This window comes from Kryptolebias marmoratus, linkage group LG1, assembly GCF_001649575.2.
Source record: "Kryptolebias marmoratus isolate JLee-2015 linkage group LG1, ASM164957v2, whole genome shotgun sequence".
NCBI lineage: Eukaryota > Metazoa > Chordata > Actinopteri > Cyprinodontiformes > Rivulidae > Kryptolebias > Kryptolebias marmoratus.
In genome coordinates, this window is record NC_051430.1 from 23,393,669 (window position 1) to 23,414,885 (window position 21,217).

The following is a 21,217-nucleotide window of genomic DNA, read 5'->3' on the forward strand; positions in this document are numbered from 1 at the left end:
AAGAAGTATAAAAATACACAAAATTACATCTATGTTTAAATCCATATGCATATTTTTAAACTTGCTGAATCTTGGGATGATTTAAAAAACCTTTTTGACTCATTTATTTAGACAGAATATATATATATAACTATTTGACATTTACTGCATTTAACTTCACAGAAACCATATAAACTTTAGGTTTCAGAAAATTTGACAAGATACCTAATTATATGGAAAGTAATTCAGTTCCCCCTTACCAGATACAGCATTTAAACTATGCATAAATACATGCATTAATATTATCCCCGTTATTTTTATTTTAAAACCTCAAATATATAACACTGCCACTTTCCACATAGTTCTGGTTCGTTCAAATTATGAATTGGTGGATAAATTGCGAAATAAACTCACAAAATAATCAAATTTAAAACTAAACAATAGATTTCTGCGAGAGTATTATCATCAGTTTTAAGTCCTGAAGGTTTTATGTGCCTTTACAATGGTTTTAAATGCAATGTTTGTCATAAAAATATGCATCTCAACCAGTTTCTTTATGGGTTATCACATGGAAGAGATGTAAATGAGGTGTAAATATGAGCATGATAATTGTGAGTAATTGTGTTATGATGGTCGGGTCTCATCCAGGCTGTGTGTAAATATTGTGTTTGCACGTCTGTGTGTTGTTCGCCGGCTCACGTGGATGCCACTACACTACACGGCCATTTAAGATCCACGCACTTCCTGAAAGTAGTCCCGAGGCGCAAGGTTGGAAATCTCTAAACGAGCGAGTATTTGTTGCCACATTCGTGTCAAAAATAAACACTCTTTCGTTTTTCTGTAAAGTAAACCAAAAGCCGCCGGTGAATTCGGAGCACGGATTCTGCGTTATGTAGCATGAATCGTTGCGCCTTCCACATATCCCTCCGCCGCTTTTTGTCCCCTTTCAGACTGTTTTGGTCTTTTTGCTGTTAGCAACGGAAAGAACCCGAGCTAGCTGTAAACCCTATTTTGAGATAATCGATTTTCTTTTTGTTAGGATTACATAACAAATTGACAGTAGGTTTAAGGCACATGTTTACTTTGGATCAGTTACCACAGCGTGTTGTCATTTTTTAAATATTGATTTCCCGGTTTTAATTAGAGTTGTACAGATTGCTAATTTAGCTAACTAGCTAACTGCGTAGCATCAGCATCCTCCTTTAAAAGGCACGTTGACATTAGCCTGTTAGCAGGACTCACGCACGCCGTGTCGTTGTCAAGAAGTCTATAGGTGGTCATTTTATCTTGCCGTCTTTTATGGGATCACCATGTCAATGAAGGCCGGAGGAAATCGAAGCAAGCCCGGCGGTGGCAACACGACTGGTGCGGCCGCCTCTGGAGCCGGAGGAAGCGGCGGGGGGAGACAGAATCTGGGCAGGTCGGTGCATTTTCTTTTCAGGGAAAACCTCGAGTATAAACGCGGTAGACGGGGACGACGCGGCCACCATTCGGCACTGTGACACGTTCGTGCCCGGCAGGGTTAGTTTGGAGAGATGACATTTATGCCAAGCCGGATAAATGGTTTGGGAACGTTGCGCGGGCCTTGCGACATGTTTCCATCCACACCGAAACGCCGTACGAGGCCTGGTCGCTCGGTCCGGTGTTGCTGTAACTTGAACGCAACATTTCACCACCGGCGCACATTACACGCACGTTCGTGCGTTTTCTTGTGCTGCCCACCGATTGCGCGACCATGCCTCGGTGAGCCCGTCGAAACAGTTTTAATAGTTTGAAGTCGATTCGAGTTAATTAGCCGTGATGTTCGCATCTCGGTGCAGATTGCTCCGAGGAGGGAGGAGAGGCGACCTGTCCGAGCAACTGTCAATTCGAGCGGCGTGCACGCTACCGCAACGTTGCTGCAACGGGCAACGCCGAGAAGAAAAAATTGCCGTAAAAGCGCGTAGAGGAGGAAGAGGAGGGCGTGGAGACAAGGGCCGAGGGCGAAGAAGAGGGGGGACATTATCACACTTGGCTGGCTTTTTTTTACTGAGAAATTAGTGTCCTTGAATCATGACTTTCTGAGCTGAAGTGGACACACTCACCCTGTCAGTTCAAACAAAAATTCCTGCATATTTTTATTTATTTATTTTATTTTATTTTTTGTCCTGGTCAGCAGGACAGTACGTCCCTTCCTCCATGCTGGTTGTACTGTACATGGAAGACTGAACCAGTGGATACCCGGCTTCGATTGAGGAATAGCTCTGTCTTACTACAGGGTGATGTGTTTAAATGATTGAAAGAAAAAAAAACAAACACTGAACTTACTGTAAATGCTTGGCGACATGCCAGCTGCTTCACACTGGAACATGGTTACAAAAAAATGTTTATCAAGTCTTTTTTTAAGCATTATTCTAACCAGCAAAATGCAGCATAATCTATAGCAAATTGTAACATCTGCATTTTATATACACTGCTGTGATGCCATTCAGTATTAAACTACTAATATATATCCTTATTCAAATTTGCAAGCTAGTCGGTGACTCGGTATCACAAGAAAATACTCCAATTTTTTTCGTTGCAGCCTCTCAAAGACCCAGTTCAGATGCGAACGATCTCCTGGAAACGTTATCGATTCTCCCATGTTGGTTGCGAAATCGTCACACCATCGCAGTCGCTCCTGAGACGAGACGGCGGAAAAATGTCGAATCCAATGTAGCTTCCATGCCAGGTCACTAGCTGTCGCTGTGGGGTTTTTTTTTTTGTGCTTTATTGGCGCGCCGGCATTTGAAGGATGTGGGAGAAATGCGTCTCCGCTGACCCCCCTGGAGATGGTGCAGCAGAAGTGCGCGTGTGCAGTTTCGCGCCGATGCCGGCTGCTTCCAAACACTTCTACTCTGTGACCTGCCTGGAGAATCTGATCACTGTTGGCGCACACACCAGATGGCCGAAACGCAACACAGATGTTACAGTTTCACCCAAAAACAGGGATGTGCAAACGGTGGCTAAATTCTGAGTGACCAGAGAGCAACGAGGCTGCGTTTTGTCAAATTCAAATGACAAGACTGCGAGCCTCTACGACTCAAACAAAGCAAAGAAACTGAGAACTCCCGCAAACGTTTTGAGACATTTTGGAGACTCAGATTTGACCTTTTTTACAAAAGGGCACATTTGTTAAAGTCATGAGCTGTCATCTTCCAAAGATTTAGCTTTTTGTCAGCTCTTTTAAATGCTTTTATTTCAAATAGAACGGGACGACAAAGTCTTAGCACAGGCATCCATTACCCAGATATGTGTTGGTTACACCAGACAACCCAAAATGCTGGAAACCCATAAGGCAACATCACCGCGCCAAAGCTAATGGTTTCCTAGATTGGAGTTTAAATAAACTGGGTGGATTGAGTGGATTTTTTTTCTTCCCTTTTAACGCTTCCAGCTGTGGTTTGATATTCCCTGAATGATCGACTTTGTGTCCTGTCTGTACTTCTATTGCTGCACTACAATGTGCTCGGGAGAGCTTTACTGTTATGATGGAGTTTGACTAAAAGGCCATGTTTCTTTTTTTAATTATTATTTTTTTATTCTCCTTTCAGGGGAAGACACAGTGGGAAGGGTTCTGCAGCGGTAAGTAACCTGCTAACTCTCACAAGTTGGTTTGGGAAAAAAAAACAAAAAACTTTTAGTGCTTCATAGGCCTTTACAGTCTGAAGTTGTTCATGTGTTAAATTTAAGTATCTTCACAAATTAGCATTTTGACAGCCTTCTGCTCCTTCTGTGCCAGCGTCATTTGTAATGGAGGAAGCTCAGTTCCAGTATTTGGATATTTTTTCTCATAGTTGTTGTGAAAGGAACAGATGTCTAATAGGTGGCACACAGCTGTGTGTTTTATTCAGCATGATCTTTTATTGTGAATGGGGAACATCATTAATGTTGGGTTTTTTTCTCTCTCTCTCTAGGTAATTTTCAGTGGTGTATATGCAAACATGAGGATGGTCCACGTTTTAACTTCAGTGGTGGTACGTTTCCTTTGCGTCTGAAGGTTTTCAATAAGTTCATCCTTCTGATGTTTTCGTCTCGTGTGCAGTAAAATGTGTTCGCAAAGAGGGGTTGGTTCTAAATCCTTTCTGTAAAATGATGCTTGCTTACTGTAAATGACTGCGTAATAACAATGCTGCAGTTTTTCTTTCACCACATGCTGCGTCTTCAAAATGTCTACGCTGCAGCAAGCGAAACTTGTTAGTAGAGACAGCTGGTGGTTTAACAACGTGGAGAAGATTGATCAATCATTTATCTGTGTCACAGCAGATGGGGCTTTTCTGAACTTATTTTCAGAATGTGTAAATTTACTTTGGCACTCCATTGAACGAGTAAGTGTTGCGTACAGTTGAATAACCAGCAGCTTGTTTGTTCACAGGGGACGAAGTGTGAGCTGAAAGTGAAAAACGGAGCCGTATATGAAGGAGTATTTAAGACATATGGTCCAGAGGTAAGGAAACGCACACTACGGCCATTTTTTAAATTTTTAAATGGATAAATCTGCACGGTTAATTTAAGCTGGACTGTGACAGCATCCTGCAATAGCAGCTTCAGACAAGGATCAGCTTCTTCGTCTTTCCTTTTATGGCAGACAGGGCTGTGACCCATCGGCTTCCCTTTTTAGGAAGTCACATTTCCAATTAATTTGTCCAAATAAACAGCCTAGTCTCAGTGACGGAAGAGTTTCTCTTGGTGGGGCTCGAGTTTAGCTGCAGTCGTCGATGAGATTCCCATAAAACAGGACCCTGTGCTTTCTCACCCTTTTATATTTCTGCATCTGATATCCTGCTCTTTTTTTTAAAAGGGTTAATGTCTGAAAAGTAAATTAGGCTTGCAGGGTACCGAGAACAAATTCAATTTGGTGTCCTTCCACAGGCAAGCTCTGCTTAGTTTTGAGAAGAAGACAAACCCCTGGTGTGTGTGTTTTGTTGTGGGAGTGTTCGACATGATCAGAAAGGCTAAAATATTTCCGTTTTGCTTCACTTTATCCCTGAACCCTGTCTGTAAGTCAGCACTGCACTGTTTGGCTGCAGACCATTGGCTTTCAGTTTACTAAGAAAATATTAAACAAGTTGTGAGAAAGTTTGGGGGAAATTTGAGCTCCTGTCGGCTCTCCTGACATCTTTGTTGGCTTTTGGTTGTAAAATAAGCTAAAGAGACAAAATCTCCACTTGCATAGGGTCTGTTTTTTTCCTGCATAGTTTAGGCTCGTGTTATTTATCACCTTTTCACTGTGACCGTGTTCCCCAGTGCGACCTGGTGTTGGATGCCGCTCACAGAAAGGCCTCCGAGCTGAGTATAGGCCCCAGGAAAGAAGATATCGTAGAGAGCATCATCTTTAAAGCCTCCGATGTCGTAGTGGTGACCTTCAAAGACGTGGACCTGAATTTTGCCAGAAAAGGTACCGAAGGCCTATATTACCTGTACATTTAAACTTAACAGTGCAGCGTCTCATTTTAAAATCTATCAGACACAAGCAAAAAAAAAACAACCAAAAAAGAACCCTCACCTGCTGAGTGAATGCCCTTCAGGACATGCGTGTATTTTATTGATTGTTTTGTCTCTTCAGTGCCCTGATGCCATAGAGCTAAACCTTGTATGTCTGCTCAGAGTGTCCAGTCATTTAAGACTAATTTGATCTATTGATTGGCCCGAAGATTGCCCAAGTGCAGCAAGGACACTTAATAAAAGCCGAAGAAGTCTGTTTTTATATAACTCATCTTGACCTCTCTAGGACAGAGACAGACTTTGTCGTTTAACAAAACGTACAGATGAGGGAGTTTTAACGGCTGCACTGTTGCCGCCTTGTAAAATCTGTAAAAGCTGCCTTGTTGTCGCTTAACAAAGCAGACAGAAACGGGTAAAAATCTGAGGAGATTCACCCAGTCGGTCCGTAGCTTGTTGGTCAGATAATCGACTGTTGGTTCGTATGTTGGTCTGTCGTTCTCTCAGCCCCTCTTCTGACTTTGTCATCTGTGTGTCTCTTCTTTCCAACGGTCTAGTCTCCTCTGACTCAGGTAACTTATTGTTTTTTTTAACTCTATACACTCAGATTCACACACTGTGATTTAGTCTGTGGAAATATAAAATGAAACTGTAAAAAGTTTACGCATTTTGTGTCGCCAGTTATTTCTGCTTTTCGCTGCCAGCTTCATGAGAAAACTTGAGCATTCTTAGCTTTTCCTGCAATCAAAGAAAATAAGACTCACTAATATGGAAATCATTCTTGCTCCATCTTATGATCAGAGCCTCTGTCACTTCGGAAACAGTTGTTGCTTTCCATGGAAGAAGTTGCCAGACGTATAAGTTTTTAAGTTAGTGGTTAAATGTAGATGTGTAAGAGAAATACTTTAAAATACTTCATGTAAATACACTGCCTCCGGTTTAAACTAAGATCAATATTTAGGTTTTAATTAATCTTTTTACTATAGCTCTAAACAAACTTTGAAAGTCCTGTTTTAACATAATGTAATATTGCTGTAAATTAGATTTTAAATTAAATTTCACCTATTTTGAAGTACCTAGATGGAAACGATTCGACCCATAAGTGTGATTTCCATTGAAAGCAACAGTTTTAAACTTAACGCTGAGCACCCTCTTTTGATTTTCAACCTTTACTCTAAAAACGGGGAGTCTTGCCTGGATGCTTGATTTGTCATGGCCCTAAAGTTTTGGGTTTGTTTTTTTTCTTCTTTAAGACTGCAAGTCTAAATGCATGTCTGCTTACCCTACACTTTACCCATTTTTTTCATTTGCAAATTACCCCCGTTCTGCACAATTCCCTCGAACAGCAAAGCATGCCAGCAACCTCCTAAAATAAAAATAAGGCCTGTCATCCCAGCGTGTGTGGTGCCAACTTACAGCTTCTGTCAGAAGTGTTTAAATGCACTTTTTAATCACCGAATGAGTTTGGATGCATGGATTTTAAGCCTCCGGGTGGCTGCTGTGCTTTATGGCGCAACATCTGGGGATAGAAGGGCAGACTCGGGATGAACTTTCCTTTCAAATAGAATTTCAGATCCCCTTTGAGCACAGATATCTAAATAATCAGCCTGCTGAATAAATGGATCGCCATCGACGACATGTTGATTTTTTTTAATTTAATTAATTTTTTTATACATGCGAATGTTGCTCCTCAGGTTGTTGCCATGGTGATGCTGTATAAATGAGGCGACGATAAAGTCGGGCAGTGCAGAAATGCTACGTTACCTGAACAAAGTCAGCTCAAATTTGTCCTGTCTGGTTACGGCTCCCTGCGAACCTTTTTGCTGCGAGCTCATGACTGAGGCTCTTAGAGCTCGAGCTCCTCCCTGCACAAACACTGATCCTATCCCCCCGTGACCACACGCTGTCGTGAGTAGGGGCGGGACGACATGTCGACGTCGTATTTGTTTTTATGCAACACAAAAATTAACGAGCCGGCGCCAAGTTCGACTGGTTTGATTAATAAGATGAAGAACTCTGAGCAGATGTCCGTGCTGCCGGCGCCAGGACTTCATGGCTTCCTGCTGAACACATGAATGAGCACAAGTTGACAAAATGTTAACCAGCTGAAGACCCACAAGGATGGGTTTAATAATCCTAACATGCGTACGTGTTTACACACTGGGGATGGACATTTGAAACAGAAACACTTTAAATTTATTGAAATTATTTGACTTTTCTTTGAATATTCATCCCTGCCCCTCAAAGTGAAGAGTAATGCAGCAGTTCATGCTTTTATTCATGCAGGTTTCATTAATATAGCACAAACTGTTTGGAAAGCAATCTTAAGGAGCGGTAATCTCAGCAACAGTTTAATGATTCTGGACCATTAGCGGTTTTGTGTTTTTTGCTTTAAAAATGGCCGTGCCCACACAGTAGGGCCTCTCATTAAATTACAAATCCTGCAGCTGAGGTTTTGAGCACAGAGACATGTGTTGCTGCTAACTCTTCTAGCTGGGGATCTTTTATATTTCTTCCTTTTCACCAGTCCTATGGATGAACGTGGAGGGGGATGCATGTATGCTGGCATCAAAGCTGAGCTCACCTGTGACCATAGGTTCCACTCAGTAGTCCTTTCAAAATAATGTACAGTGGCAGAAAGACGCTGGGATGCTCAGAGCTGGTTTTTAAGGCGAAATGAAGCACACTGATTGGAAAAGCACAAAGTTAGGAAACAACTAAGAGTGTTATACCAGGTGCTGGTGGGGGGAGAACAAAAACTCGTCTCGGCAACAATAATCCATTAAAATATTCTGTTTTATCTAGACTTTAGATATTCAAAATCACTGACCGTCCCTGTTACAAACATGGTTCACTTTTACACTCAAGAACTAAAATCTAAAATATCAATTTATTATACTATTTGCATAGTCATAGTTGTAATTTTACCTTTTCGGGGGGGTGGAGTCAAACTTTACTGCTAAATGAATTTTTGCTGGTTTGTCAGACCAAGTTAAAGTCAACGTATAAAGACATAAATCCTGACCTTTAACACTCTCAGCCATTAGTTTTCATATTTTTACGTCATTTTACAATTCCTCAAACATCACAGAATCGTCGTGCTGTTAGCAGCTGTATTGTTGAACGTGTACCCTGTCACACATACTGCGAGGTACCCAGGGATCCCCACCCCACCCTCCCAGTTATGAAGCTGTTGGCGTGCGACGGTGCGCCGCACATACATCGACGTGCTTTCTTTTTGGTGCCGCAGACAACTTCACAGATGCAGCAGTGACCGGGAGAATCAACGGGGAGCATAAAGAGAAGGACCTGGAGCCCTGGGATGGAGGAGAAACCCACAACTCGGACAGCCTCGAGTCTCTGGATACGGATGTGGTACGATCAGACAGACACACTGATGTCACACATGGGATGGTCGTTGTAGGTTGACTGTATTGTCTTGTGTTAAAGACTGCGGATACTTTTAGTGGACGTCTTGTCAGATTCTGTCTCTGCTGCTTTCTGTCTCTAAAACCAGTCAAATGGGTGGGACCCCAACGACATGTTCAAGTACAACGAGGAGAAATATGGAGTTTTGTCTACGTATGACAGCAGCCTGTCCACATATACGTAAGCTTCCGTTTGCTTTCCATTTATCTTTTACTCTGTGACTTTGTCCTTTACTCCTTATTTCACATGTTAGACTCCTAGCTCAGTATAAAAACACTAAAAGTCTGTTTTTTTTTCTGTTTTTTTAGCCGAGGTTGCATCATGTTTCCCCTGTTGCGCTTTAGTTGCACAACCGTAGTCAGTCCCCGTCTCTCCTGCCTTTCCTTCCCAGGGTCCCCTTGGAGCGCGACGACTCGGAAGAGTTTCTGAAGAGAGAAGCTCGCGCCGCCCAGCTGGCGGAGGAGATCGAGGCCAGCGCCACGTACAAGGCCCGCGTGGCACTGGAGAACGACGAGCGCTCCGAGGAGGAGAAGTACACCGCTGTGGTGCGAAGCGAGCGGGAGACCCACACACTCAGCAGGTCAGATCAAGCCCCACACCTTCTGAATGTAAATGCAAGCTTTGACATCAGCCGTTGTTTGCGTCCGTCAGGTTCAGATTTCAGTAATTCTGTTAGTCTGCAGCCCTCCGTATGTTCACTAATACCAGCTCTAAATCATGTAAATGACCTTTCTATGGAAGTTAATTATCCCTGCAAATATTGGATTCTTCAGTTTGTAGTTAATCATTATAAAAATGACTCTCTTGTTTCTAAAAATCGTCGACATCTTAGTGCAGTAACTCAAACTTTAAATGTATTAAGAGGTGTGCTTTTTGTAGTAGCAGTGTTTCTGCCTTTTAGGTTGATCTATCTCCATATGCTGGTATTTCCTGTGCTTATATTTTACAAAGGGAAAAAGAGAGCTCCCTTGCTCGGCCTGCTAATATACCATACATCACATTCAAACTGATTTATTTACTGAACATGGAGCTTCCAGACAGCACGGGGTTGCTGTGGAAAGACTTCCGTGCTGCCTTCAGAGACATATTTAAGCCTTAAAAACAAAGTAGTTCCAGGAAGACTCAATAAATATACAGCATCTGTTGCTGGAGCCATTATTTTAGGGATGAACAAAAGCGTCCTCGTACTTAGATTAATGTAGTGCAGATTAGATCCCTCGCCTTATTATTATTGTTGCATTTAACAGAACCCCTGTGTGTGTATTTGTGTGTGTGTAGAGAGAACAAGTACATTCCTCCAGGCCAGAGGAACAGGGAAGTGATGTCATGGGGACCAGGGCGCCAGAATTCACCTCGTTTGGGTCAGAGCTCAGGCGGACCCTCAGCTCCTCGACCGGGACCTCACGACTACAGTCCCAGCTCCGGGGCTGACCAGAGGGTGGTTAATGGAGGTACGTTCACAGCCAGCTGTGTGTTTGTGCTGCATTTCTGAAACTGAGTCCTTAAGAAGGTTTGTTAGTGACCTAAACCAGCTATAGTCACAGTAAATAAATAAAAAGTTTGCCCTCTTTGTTTTTTAATACGTACAGGCATTATTATTTGTAGGGTCGTGTTGAATTATTAGCAGTCAGTATCTTACCTGCAGTAGACAGCAGTCAGAGCGGGGACCATTCCTGAGGTTAATTAGCCTTTTTGTCTGCCTCAGTCTTCACCTGACAGCAGTAACTGGCTCATGCCTTATCATAGCGTATTGAAAAGTTGTATGAAACTTACCATGTTTCTAAAACAGGGTAAATACACAAACTCAGATAAATAACTACACATCGTATTTACGTGTGTCAATACTTAGCAATATGTAGGTGAAAATGTAGAAGCAATGTATAAAAAAACTAACTAAAAGAACATCCTTTTTGTTGCATACTGAGAGGTAAAACAAAGGAACTGAAAGAGGCTGTGCTTACTTTTTATCATAACTGCATGACTAAAAACATATAAAACCTATTTTTCTAATCTTTTACTTTAATCAGATTAGATTATATGTGATGTTTACATTAATTGGTCTTGTTCATTTTTATTTTTTCTGCATTTATTGCTCTTTTGTCAACCAAATCATTCCCATTTTTCCTGCTGTTCCTGCTGAGCTTTTGTGTTTTCTCGCACCTCAGTTGATTTATTATCCTTGATCATTTGTCCTTGCCTCCTTTAGGTTCATCCCACTGGCCCTCACCCTGTCCGTCTCCTTCTTCTCGTCCCCCCTCTCGTTACCAGTCCGGCCCCTCCTCCCTGCCTCCTCGGGCGACCACGCCCACCAGGCCACCCTCCAGACCCCCCTCCCGACCTTCCAGGCCTCCCTCTCATTCGTCCCATCCCTCCTATCCCTCCTCTTCATCCTCCTTTTCTCACCACGGGCCCACGTCGCCAGCCTCCACCCTGCCCAAACGCATGTCATCAGAAGGTAGCCACACAGGTGGAGCAGACCTGGGCAAAAGCATAACTGTTAGAAGCATTAAAACAAAGAAAAAGAAAAACGACTCCTTTCATGAATGAATTTGCCCAGGTTTAGTGTGGAACAACAAAAATGGGTGGAATTGCTTGTCCGGGCTGATTTGGGGTCAGATTTGGAGTTTAAATGGAGAAGCTGACCTCTTTTCAGCGCATCGAGTGATTTCCCCCTGGCATGTGGGTTCACCAAGGTGTTTGTGCTGTGCTTTCTACACCTTCTGCCTAACAAGAGTTTAAGTAGAAAACAAACAAAAAGGAAACAGTAAAGTATTTGTCTTTATTTCTTACATATGGCTGCCCACTGCTGTTTTCTGTCTCACTTATTACCTCCTTTATGTCATTTTTCATTTAACTCGGTTTGAAAATTGTACTGGTTTGATCACTTTTATTTTATTTTTCTCTACTAACCTGCATGCCACTACCATTTGATGTGTTATTTACACCTGGGTTCATGATGTAGACTGCAGAGGATTGGGCCTTTTTTTAAAAGATGGTTAGAGATTTAAAGCTGGATGTGAGGAGGGTGTGGGACTCGCTGCCGCTGTGCGTTTACGGGGAACGTGTCTGTCGTCTCCTGCAGGTCCTCCCAGGATGTCCCCAAAGTCCCAGAGGACGCCTCGCTCTCACAGAGTGCCGCCATCGCGGATCGGCGGCGTGCACCCCGGCGTGGACCTGATCTCTCACAACTCGGCTGGGGAGGCTCCAGCAGCTCCTCCGACCAGGAGCAGCTCCTCTGGAGGGACCTGGTCTTCAGTGGTCAGCGGAGGTAAAACGTAGTCTTTCTTTCTTTTTAGGGATTTTAGTTTGGATGCCATGTTTTTAAAGACTTGTGAGTAGGGTTAACACATTTTTTAAAAAGTTTAATTAAGGGTAAATTATGGGAATTAACCTGGAATTTAAACTAATGAAGGTTAGTCCTTTAATTGGGGGTTTTTAAATATATTTGAGGAATATATATTTTAGCATCATCGTAACTAAAGCAACCAGATTTTATTGCTGCATCGGGAAGTACCACACCCTAAAAACCTGTGAACTGTCACCTGGACGTGTTTATAGTTTGTAAAAATGCAATTTATTTAAAATTGTTTGGGCTTGTTGTAGATGAAGCAACAAAAAAAGATCAAATAACATGCAAACAGTTGTGATCAGAGTTATATGGCTAAAAATGGTCATTTTCTGTCCATAAATCATACAACATGAATCTTTTCGTTCAGACTTCTGCACATGAAGTTCAAAAAAACAAAGAAGTAGAGAACTGTAGAAATGTTCAAAATCCATCCTTCTCTAAAGCCTGTGTGCTTGTGACGCCGTGGGGTCGTTAGTGAAATTAGGTTATTATTTTCCTGGGACCAAACAAAATGTTTATATTTTTGTTTGGATATGATGCAGTTTGTTTAAATTACCCCCAATTTTCAGTTACCTCCATAGATTCCCATCATTCCCGTGGAATATTTCAGCTCAAGCTTTGTCCCCCTTGCAGCCGTAGCTTTAATAAACATTAAACTCTTAGGTCAGCTGTTATAAAGATAACAAGCGTTTCTGAGACCAGGGCTTGTAGCTTGCGTTAAGTCTGCGTGACATGATCGGTGAAACTCTTCGTCTTCCTGCCTCCCCCCCCCTCCCTCAGCTCACAGGCCTCGCTCCCCGCGACAGAACAACCTGGGTGGCGCCCCCCCCGGGTCGTCCTCTCTCCCTTCGCCCCAAACAGGAGCGGCTCCTGTGGAAACTGTTACAACACTGACATCAGCTGCTTCTCCCACTGCTGCTAGCCCCGCCCCCAACATGGTCGCCTCTCCATCAGGAGATCATGGTGAGCCCGGCGGTCACACTTTACTTTAAAATAGTACGTTTTCTATGATTTCTGCTGTAAAAATGAAGCGTTTGATGCTTCTCTGCACTGTAGGCGCTCTTCTGAAATCTTTGCTTTGGTTCTGGGCTTTGAATAAGCAAATTCTTTGTTTTTGTTTTTTTTAATTTGTCATAGCAAAAGAATGTCGTGTCCAAGAGACGAGACAATCATCCCCCTCAACAAACAGTGAGAGCATCAAGACTTTGGACAGCTCACCTAGTATCACAAGACCAGTGTGTAAAGGTACATTACACACTTTATAATCAGACTTTAGAGTGTTGTGAAACTTGATAATTAGGACTTTAAAGATGTCAGTTCTCACATATGTCATAAGTCAATTTCTCTCTGCTTACAGGACCTCCATCTATGGCACAAGACCACAGAAAACAAATAGATAATTTGAAGAAATTTAGTGAAGATTTTAGAGTAAGTACCTGCATGTCGTGAGGTAAAGCAGCTCAAATCCAACCTAATGGGCTCCTCCTCTTTCCGCCAGTTGCAGCCCAGTTCAAATCCAGACGCTGGCTTCGATCAGATGTCCAAGCCTCCCAGAGACCCCGCAGACAAACCAAAAGACGTCCCCCTGGACAAAGCCTCCGCAGTGGGACGGGACGGTTCAGAAAACTGCGTCGTTCTTCCCGCTGGCGCCTCCGGAGCGGCCGCCGCTCCTTCCGGCACCACCGCAAACAGCAGCAAGCCTGGCAGCCCCGCCGCTCTGTCCCTGTCCCCGTCTCCTTCAGCTCCGGACCAGAAGAGGACGGGGCTGGACGTGACTTCACAGGGAGTCCAGACAACGAGCATGTCCGCCTTCAGTGGAGCCAAGCACGAAGAAAAGGAGGAGAAAAAGGAAGCGGTGCAGGAGTGAGTGAAGTTTAGTGTTTCAATCAAATTTATTTTAAAAAAACTAATGTTTTTAATATTCTCCCTGCAGTAGAACCCTGTTATTGCCGTAAAATGCCAAAACAACCCCCCTTTTTAGTTCTGTTTGTTGCTTCTCCTGTGAAAACCTGTTTAAAAGTGACAGAAGTTAACATAAATGGACCAGACTGATTCATTTCTTCATGTCGTTCACTTTCTGCAGTCAAGTAAGAAAATCCACCCTGAACCCAAACGCTAACGAGTTCAAGCCCAGGTTTAACACGCAGGTCAGTGCGGCAGCAGAGCTTGGTACTGCCACGCGCCACGCTTGGGTTTGTTATTAATGAGCTTGTTTTTTTTTCCCATCTTCGCCTGTTCGATCAGCCTAAACCAGCCAACACCCCGACGCCCCCTCGGCCTCAGGGCCAGCCCAGCCCCTCCATCGTGGTTCAGCAGCCGCAGGCCGTGTACGGCCAAACCGTCTGCTTCCCTCAGATGTATCCGCTGACGCCCGTCAGCCCCGGAGTGCAGGTGAGGCGCCAAGATGTGCAGCATTCATTTCTATTCACTGCACCGTGTTATTATCTGTACAAAACAACAAAAAGAATCAGTTTCATGAGATTTATTCCCCCAACAAACCTCACCACAGGCTCCCCCATTTGTCTGTTTGTTTTGTCTTTTATCGTCTCAGTCAATCCTCTAAGAACCTCCTGCTTCCAGCATTTTATCCTGATTTTAAAAGGGTTACATTAAGAATGGGGGTGAATATGTACGATGTTTGTTCTGTGACGTTCTCAGGGCGCCTTTAAAGAACTTTTACACATTTTGACTGGATGTCGTTACGCTTGTTTCTGTAACTCGATGTATCCTGTGTTGCTTTAAGAAAAACTTGGTGATCCAACATCATACTCGTTCAAACAATAACAACTAAAGAGTGGTTCTTTTTCCCTTGTCTCCCCCTCCTCCTCCTCCTCCTCTTCCTCTTCCTCTCTCTCTTGCTCCATTAGAAAAGCATAATATGGAAGGTTTGTGAATTTTTCTAAGATTTCTACCTTTTTTTGTTGTTTTTTTTCAATCCTTGTTTTTGTTTATTTTTGGAAACCCAATCAGTACTGAGATGTTTTGCTTGCTTGTTGGAATAATGTTATCAGATGTTGGTTTGCCAACTTCTTATTGCAATTCATTTTAAAACTGCCACCCCAGACGGACATTTAACACCATCCCGTTTCTGTTTACCAAACCAGTTAGCGTTAGCTCAAAATGTCCTAAGCTTCTTTCTTCGCTGCACTTTAGTTTGTAATAAAACTGCATGTTGTACAAGTGAGGGAAAACATAGAATTGATTAGAAAAATCAGGGGTGTAACCAAACAATAGACAGTAAATGCATGTGGCCCCAGGTAAGAAATAACTTTATTTTTTAGGATATTTACTGTATTAGGCGTTAGGTGAGTGCCTAACTGTCAAAACAAAGAGTTAAAAGCTGATTATGCAGAAAGATGAGTTTTAGTTCAGGGATATTTGTTGTTGTTTGTGAAAGATTGAGGTTAAAGTGTTTTCTCTTCCATTGCTGCCCTCACTGCCTCGTTCCCTCAGTCTCCAGCTGTTTACCAGGTTCAGATGCCTCACATGACGGTCAGCCAGTCCAAACCCTACAGACCAGGTAAAGGTGAGAATCAGCGCTGCTTCTGTCACTCTTTTAAACGCTGCATTACCGTGGCTCATTTAACCCAGGAAAGGTTTTCAGCGGCTTATCACGCCCCCGCTTCTTTTACTGAATCTTCAGCAGAGCTAGTAGCCTCGCCTGAAATTTGGTCAGTGAGTTTACGAGTCATCGCCCGCCGCTAGAAGGCGATGGCGGGCAATGATGTTTGGATAAACACACACGCAGAATCGTTTTAATTTCAGCCTCATTTACACAAGAGGCTCAGAGATGAGTTTTCTCTGTACAGGAGCTGGAAAAGGTCACTCGTTTGATCTCTCGCCCGACCGGTTTAATTTTTGACTCCCGGCGTAAATCTTTAGTGCCCAACATGCCGCAGCAGAGGTCCGACCAGCACCACCCGCCCGGGACGCCCACCATGATGCACCCGGCCACAGCGGCGGGGCCGCCCATCATAGCGCCGAGCCCGGCGTACTCGGCGCAGTACTTCACCTGCAGCCCGCAGCAGTTCACCAGTCAGCCGCTCGTTCAGCAGATGCCTCACTACCAGTCCCAGGTACGCCGCCGCCGCCTCCATCGGAAAACGCTCACAGCAGCAGCAGATCGTAGAGGAGTGGATCCCTCCAACTCCTGAGAGGTTCTTACCTGCGTGCAGCTTTGGACTGACGCACTAACGCCTGGTGTGGTCGTCTGTGTGTCCTTCAGGCACAGCATGTCTTCAGTCCTGTGATGCAGGGCAGCGCCAGGATGATGGCGCCTCCCGCTCACGGCCAACCCAGTCTGGTCTCCTCCTCCACCACACAGTACCAGGAGCAGACGCACACCATGTACGGTACGTTACAATCAGATCAGCAAGCTCTTTGGAGCTTTGACCAAAAATAACCTGGAAACAAATATTATTGATTGTTTTAGAAGCACAACAGAAAAGGTGAGTTTTGTCATGTTTACGGTCCAGTTTTCTGTAAATGTGTGACTCTAAAACAAAACTACTAACAGAAGGAGGGAAACTACACGCCGGTAGCTGCTTCATTGGGATCTTTCTCTGATCAGGTTAAATACCTGCTGAGAAGAACAGGAAGTGTAGTTTTGCAAACATTTTACAGATTAAGTCAATAAAACAAGGAGTTCACCTTGTTTTAACTTTGATAAAAACCTGATTAAAGTCAAAAGGAATGAAGGTCTCTGCTGTTGTTACAAAATGTCAGAAAGTCATTAAATATCCAACAAAAGAGTCTAAGTTCTCTGTTCCTTTAACTTTATGCTTTCTTTTATCAAATTGGGACACTTAATCATAGTTTCCACAAAGAAAGGCCTCTCAGAGGTTTCAGGATTCTGTTTGTTTTATCAAAGAAAATCTAAAGAATAAAATTGTTTTTTTTAATCCCATTCTTCACATGACTGTTTTTTCCTTTTGCCCTAAAATGTAAACATATCTATTAATATAAACACTTTCTTACAGCTTTTTAGTTTTAAAATAGAACAAACGATATACTTTGATGCGTTGAATTATTCCTTTGTTTGAAGCTTTCGGTTCAGAGGTCACCGCAGCCGGCTGGAAAAGGCCCACAGGCCACCAGTTGATGATCACAGTTCTAGCAGAACTCTTTAGGTTGTGAAGGTTGCAGATCTCTGGGATGGAGCGTGTCCTCCTCGTTATTAACGCTGATCCCCGTGTCCCGTTGTCCCAGTGTCTCCAGGGCCCATGCCTCAGCAGTACCCCCACCCCAGTGCCACCTTGCACCACCACCCCCAGCACCCTCAGCCCTCTGCCACCCCCACAGGCCAAGCCCAGCAGGGTGGTCCTCCACAGCACGGAGGTCCTCCGAGCCACCCTGCTGCCAGTCCGGTCCAGCACCCCCAGCACCCGCAGGCGGCAGCAGCAGGTGACTCCGTCCTTCTGACGTGGTCGGGTGGGGTCGGGTCGTTTCGGCGAGATAACCGCCCGTCTCTGTGTGTCGCAGCCCTGCACCTCGCCGGCCAGCCCCCACAGCAGCAGATGTACTCGGCCTTGGCCCCGACGCCCCCCTCCATGACGCCGGGGCCCAACCCGCAGTCTCCCCAGGCGTCGTTCCCTTCTGCTCAGCAGACCGTGTACATCCACCCGCAGCAGGTGCAGCACGGCTACAACCCCAACCACATGGCGCACGTGCAGCAGGTGGGTCACAGTCCACGGCCCTGCTGGATCTGAGTCAGATCAGGTCTGGGATCAGGTCCAGCAGGCTTCTTACAGATTCATATCAGTGTTGATTGTGCTGAAAGTTTCCTGGATATCCCCTGGCTGTGTCTCAGACTTTAAAAATAAGATATGGATCCCACATTCAGACTTTTAATTAATTACCGTAGGAAGATGGTAGTTTATAACTTTTGGTTCCAAGAGAATTTTAAATCTTTTTGGCTCCACCAGATGTTTGTGTCACACACCGGCTGCAGTGGAGTTGCAGGATTCGATCACCCCCACGGCGCTTTGATTCCACCAGATGTGAGCTTTATAGGCGTCTGAAAAGCAGCTTGCTCCGCCGGTCTCTTCTTCACACCGAAGTTTACGGTGCAGATAAGTCGACCAGGAAGTGAGGTCAGAGGAGGGAGTCTGGACCGTTGTTGAAAGGAAACGCTTTGGCAGATTACTGGTTGAGTTTTTAGACGTCTCTCGGTGCGCTCAGTTTATATCAGAACTCGTAACTGGGAAGTCGGAGTGACGTAAACTTCCCACTTTACTGCATTCCTGTTGTCCCACTCAGTGAGATGGACACCCGCAGCAAAGGCTTTTGTTTTTCTCACAGTTTCTGAATATTAAATCTAACTAAATAGATACGCGCTCCACTCGCGGAACATGTTAAAAAGTACTAATTGTACAAGTGATAAAATGTGGAAGAACAACTTAAAGAGCAAATATTAGCAAAAGTAACAGCTTGCTTACTAATGTAGCGAGTAGCAGCCATCTGGAAATCCTAACTGGGGGGGTTCGTCGGAGTTTCTTTCACTTTCCGGGTGGGATATCTCACTTGAAGTGAGCGTTCCCGTTGAAATTTAAGACTAGGAGCTCGGAAATTTCCATTTCCTGGTACAACTGGAACGCACTGTCTGTCTGTGGACTATTTCTTGTCTGAGCTCTAAATTAATGACCCTTTAACACAGAAATGTCAAAACTGTACAGCTGGACACCTCATGGGTCAAGGGTGATCCCCATTGATTTCATAGTCACAGGGTCAAAAGTCAATGTCACAGTTCTTTGTGAGAACCCTGTATGTGCTCTAACTGCAGCTGTGTAAGGTGGGGATGTCCAACTGCATGACTGGGTGACGAGTCAAGGGTGATCCCTATTGATTTCAGAGTCAAAGGTCGAGGTCACAGGTGACATCTTTGTGAAATCTTTGCCTGTGCTCCAACTCTAGACACATATTCAGGATTGTGGTGTGAGGGAATCCATGCTCTGGGTTTAGATTACTCTGATTCTCTGTCGGTGTATTTTGTACCGTTGGAGGTACTTTTGTTCGCTTCGGAAACTCATTCAGTGGTCTGTGAAGTCGTGAGGGTGGAGTAAAGCTACCCTTTGAAGTGTGTGTGTGTGAGCTAACCTGACAGCAGCTATAAGGTCTCCTCAGCTCTGCTTTTTTTGTGGATGTAATGAGGGTTTAAAATGTTTCCAGCTGCAGCCTCCTCTGGTTCATCATTTCTAGCTCTTGTGTTTTCATCTCCTGTAACGTTTTGTTCTCGCCTCCCTCCACACACCGGCCCTCTCTCTCTGTCTCGTTCCCAGGCTCATATGCAGTCCGGCATCGTGCAGTCTCACCACCCGGGGCCCGCCCACGCCCCCATGATGCTGATGGCCACTCAGGGCCCCCCGGGGGGTCCACAGCCACCGATGCCCCAGACGGCCCTGAACCCCATCCCCGTGTCCTCCACCACACATTTCTCCTACCTGGCGCACCCACAAGGTACGTTCATCGATCAGCACCCTTACAGGTCGAGTTGCTGCTTTTTCCCCCTCGAATTCAGCTGTTTTTGCACCACGGTCAATAACGTTTTGTCTTAGTGGGTTTGATATATATATTTTTATTTTTTCTGAGCGAATGTGCTCCAAAGAAAGATTCATCTGGCAGAGGAGAGAAAAAAAATAAAATAAAATGGCAGAAGACCAAAGATTTGTTTGGATCAGTTCCTGCCCACAGCTCGGCTGCTAACACTTGGCAGCTCTGAACGACACACAGTTTGATTTGTTCATTTAACAAGGATGCAAACAAATCACTTTTTTTTTTTATTTCTTTTTGGCCGTTTCTTCCCCCCCCATATTATTTTGAGCCACTCGTGGGAATCCTTTTGGATCAGAAGTGGTTTTATTCTGCGAGTTTGGCAGGCTGTCTGGGTGACAGCTGAACCTCCATATGATTCTAGTTTTTTCCCTGCTCAACTAAATTTCATGATTTACTGAGACATGGGGACATTCCTTTTTGGAATATGGGATTGTCTCTTTATCTGTTTGCCATGACAGTTACCAGAAATGATTATTTTAAAATCTCGCCCCAGCGCTGAAAGCCCCGCCCCGGCTGCATCACGTCCCAGACGTCTGTCCGACCAGCATGTGTCAGAAAATAAACAGGGCTACAGCTGCTTGACAGAACCCGAACCCCAGACCTGAACTTGGAGCTTCCAGCGCTCCCGTCTGTCACCTCAACTCAGGAGCGACGATGAGAAGCCCACCTGCCGCCACCAAACTGAAAAAGCAGACAGATTTTTTTTATTATTTTAACAATTTCTTATAGAAGAATGACAATCAGACCATCCAAGAGACGAGACGGCTCCAAGTCTGTGTTTTGAACAAAGCTAATAAGACCACCAGGCTCATCATGACCTCCTGACCCCCACGAACAGAAATATTGTCCAATCACAATTGTTTTTTTAAATTCCCCAGTCGTTATAAGGTAATTATCCCCACTCCTCCACATCCTCTGTAGAAGAAAAAGGATTTGCAGAGAGTGGGAGATGTTCAGGTTTATAAATGTCCTCCACAGAGGACAAACTTGAACTGCTGGTAGTCAGGAGGATGACTGGAGGGCTGCGTGAAACTACAGATATGTAGCATACATGACTATTCTGTTGCCTGTTAATGATTACATCTCAGAAGGCCTGTAAATCTGTACACTTAATTGTTCCACGATGCCATCTCTCCTAAATGTATTTATATTCCTGTTTGAAAGATTTCTGACCTTTGTCCTCCCCTCTCAGATCTAACGACGGTCCGTCCCCGTCTTTCTCTGTCCCGGTTCTGTGTCGCCCCTGCAGTGCAGACTCACCACCAGCAGCAGCTGTAGATAGGGGGCGCCGGCGAGCCGAGGGACCCGCTCCGCATCGCGCCTCTCACCCCCAGAGCCTCCGCAGGCAGGCAACGAAGAGCACGAGAGCCCTCCCTCTCCTCCCGCTCCTCCTTTCCCTCCCCCGTCATGCTTCACATCGGCTTTTCTCCCCCCTCCCTCCCTCCCTCC

General features: G+C 44.5%; 1 protein-coding gene across 2 annotated transcripts; it reads left to right on the forward strand.

Moving 5' to 3' along the window:
* The first annotated feature begins 1,289 nt into the window (after positions 1-1,289).
* Positions 1,290-21,196, forward strand: atxn2 (ataxin 2). Of its 2 annotated transcripts, none has more exons than XM_017412378.3 (26): positions 1,290-1,399; positions 3,552-3,582; positions 3,915-3,974; positions 4,373-4,444; positions 5,245-5,395; positions 5,997-6,011; positions 8,690-8,814; positions 8,957-9,048; positions 9,260-9,448; positions 10,147-10,319; positions 11,075-11,323; positions 11,951-12,136; positions 12,998-13,180; positions 13,355-13,462; positions 13,575-13,645; positions 13,716-14,080; positions 14,301-14,364; positions 14,462-14,608; positions 15,085-15,102; positions 15,671-15,743; positions 16,100-16,293; positions 16,443-16,569; positions 17,426-17,620; positions 17,699-17,892; positions 19,495-19,672; positions 20,961-21,196. In XM_017412378.3, the coding sequence occupies exons 1-26, from the start codon at positions 1,290-1,292 to the stop codon at positions 21,044-21,046; spliced, it is 3,456 nt and encodes a 1,151-aa protein (XP_017267867.1). In that variant the 3' UTR covers positions 21,047-21,196. The 2 variants fall into 2 exon arrangements, with proteins under 2 accessions (XP_017267867.1, XP_017267868.1); XM_017412379.3 differs by having other exon boundaries at positions 21,018-21,196.
* Positions 21,197-21,217: the final 21 nt, after the last annotated feature.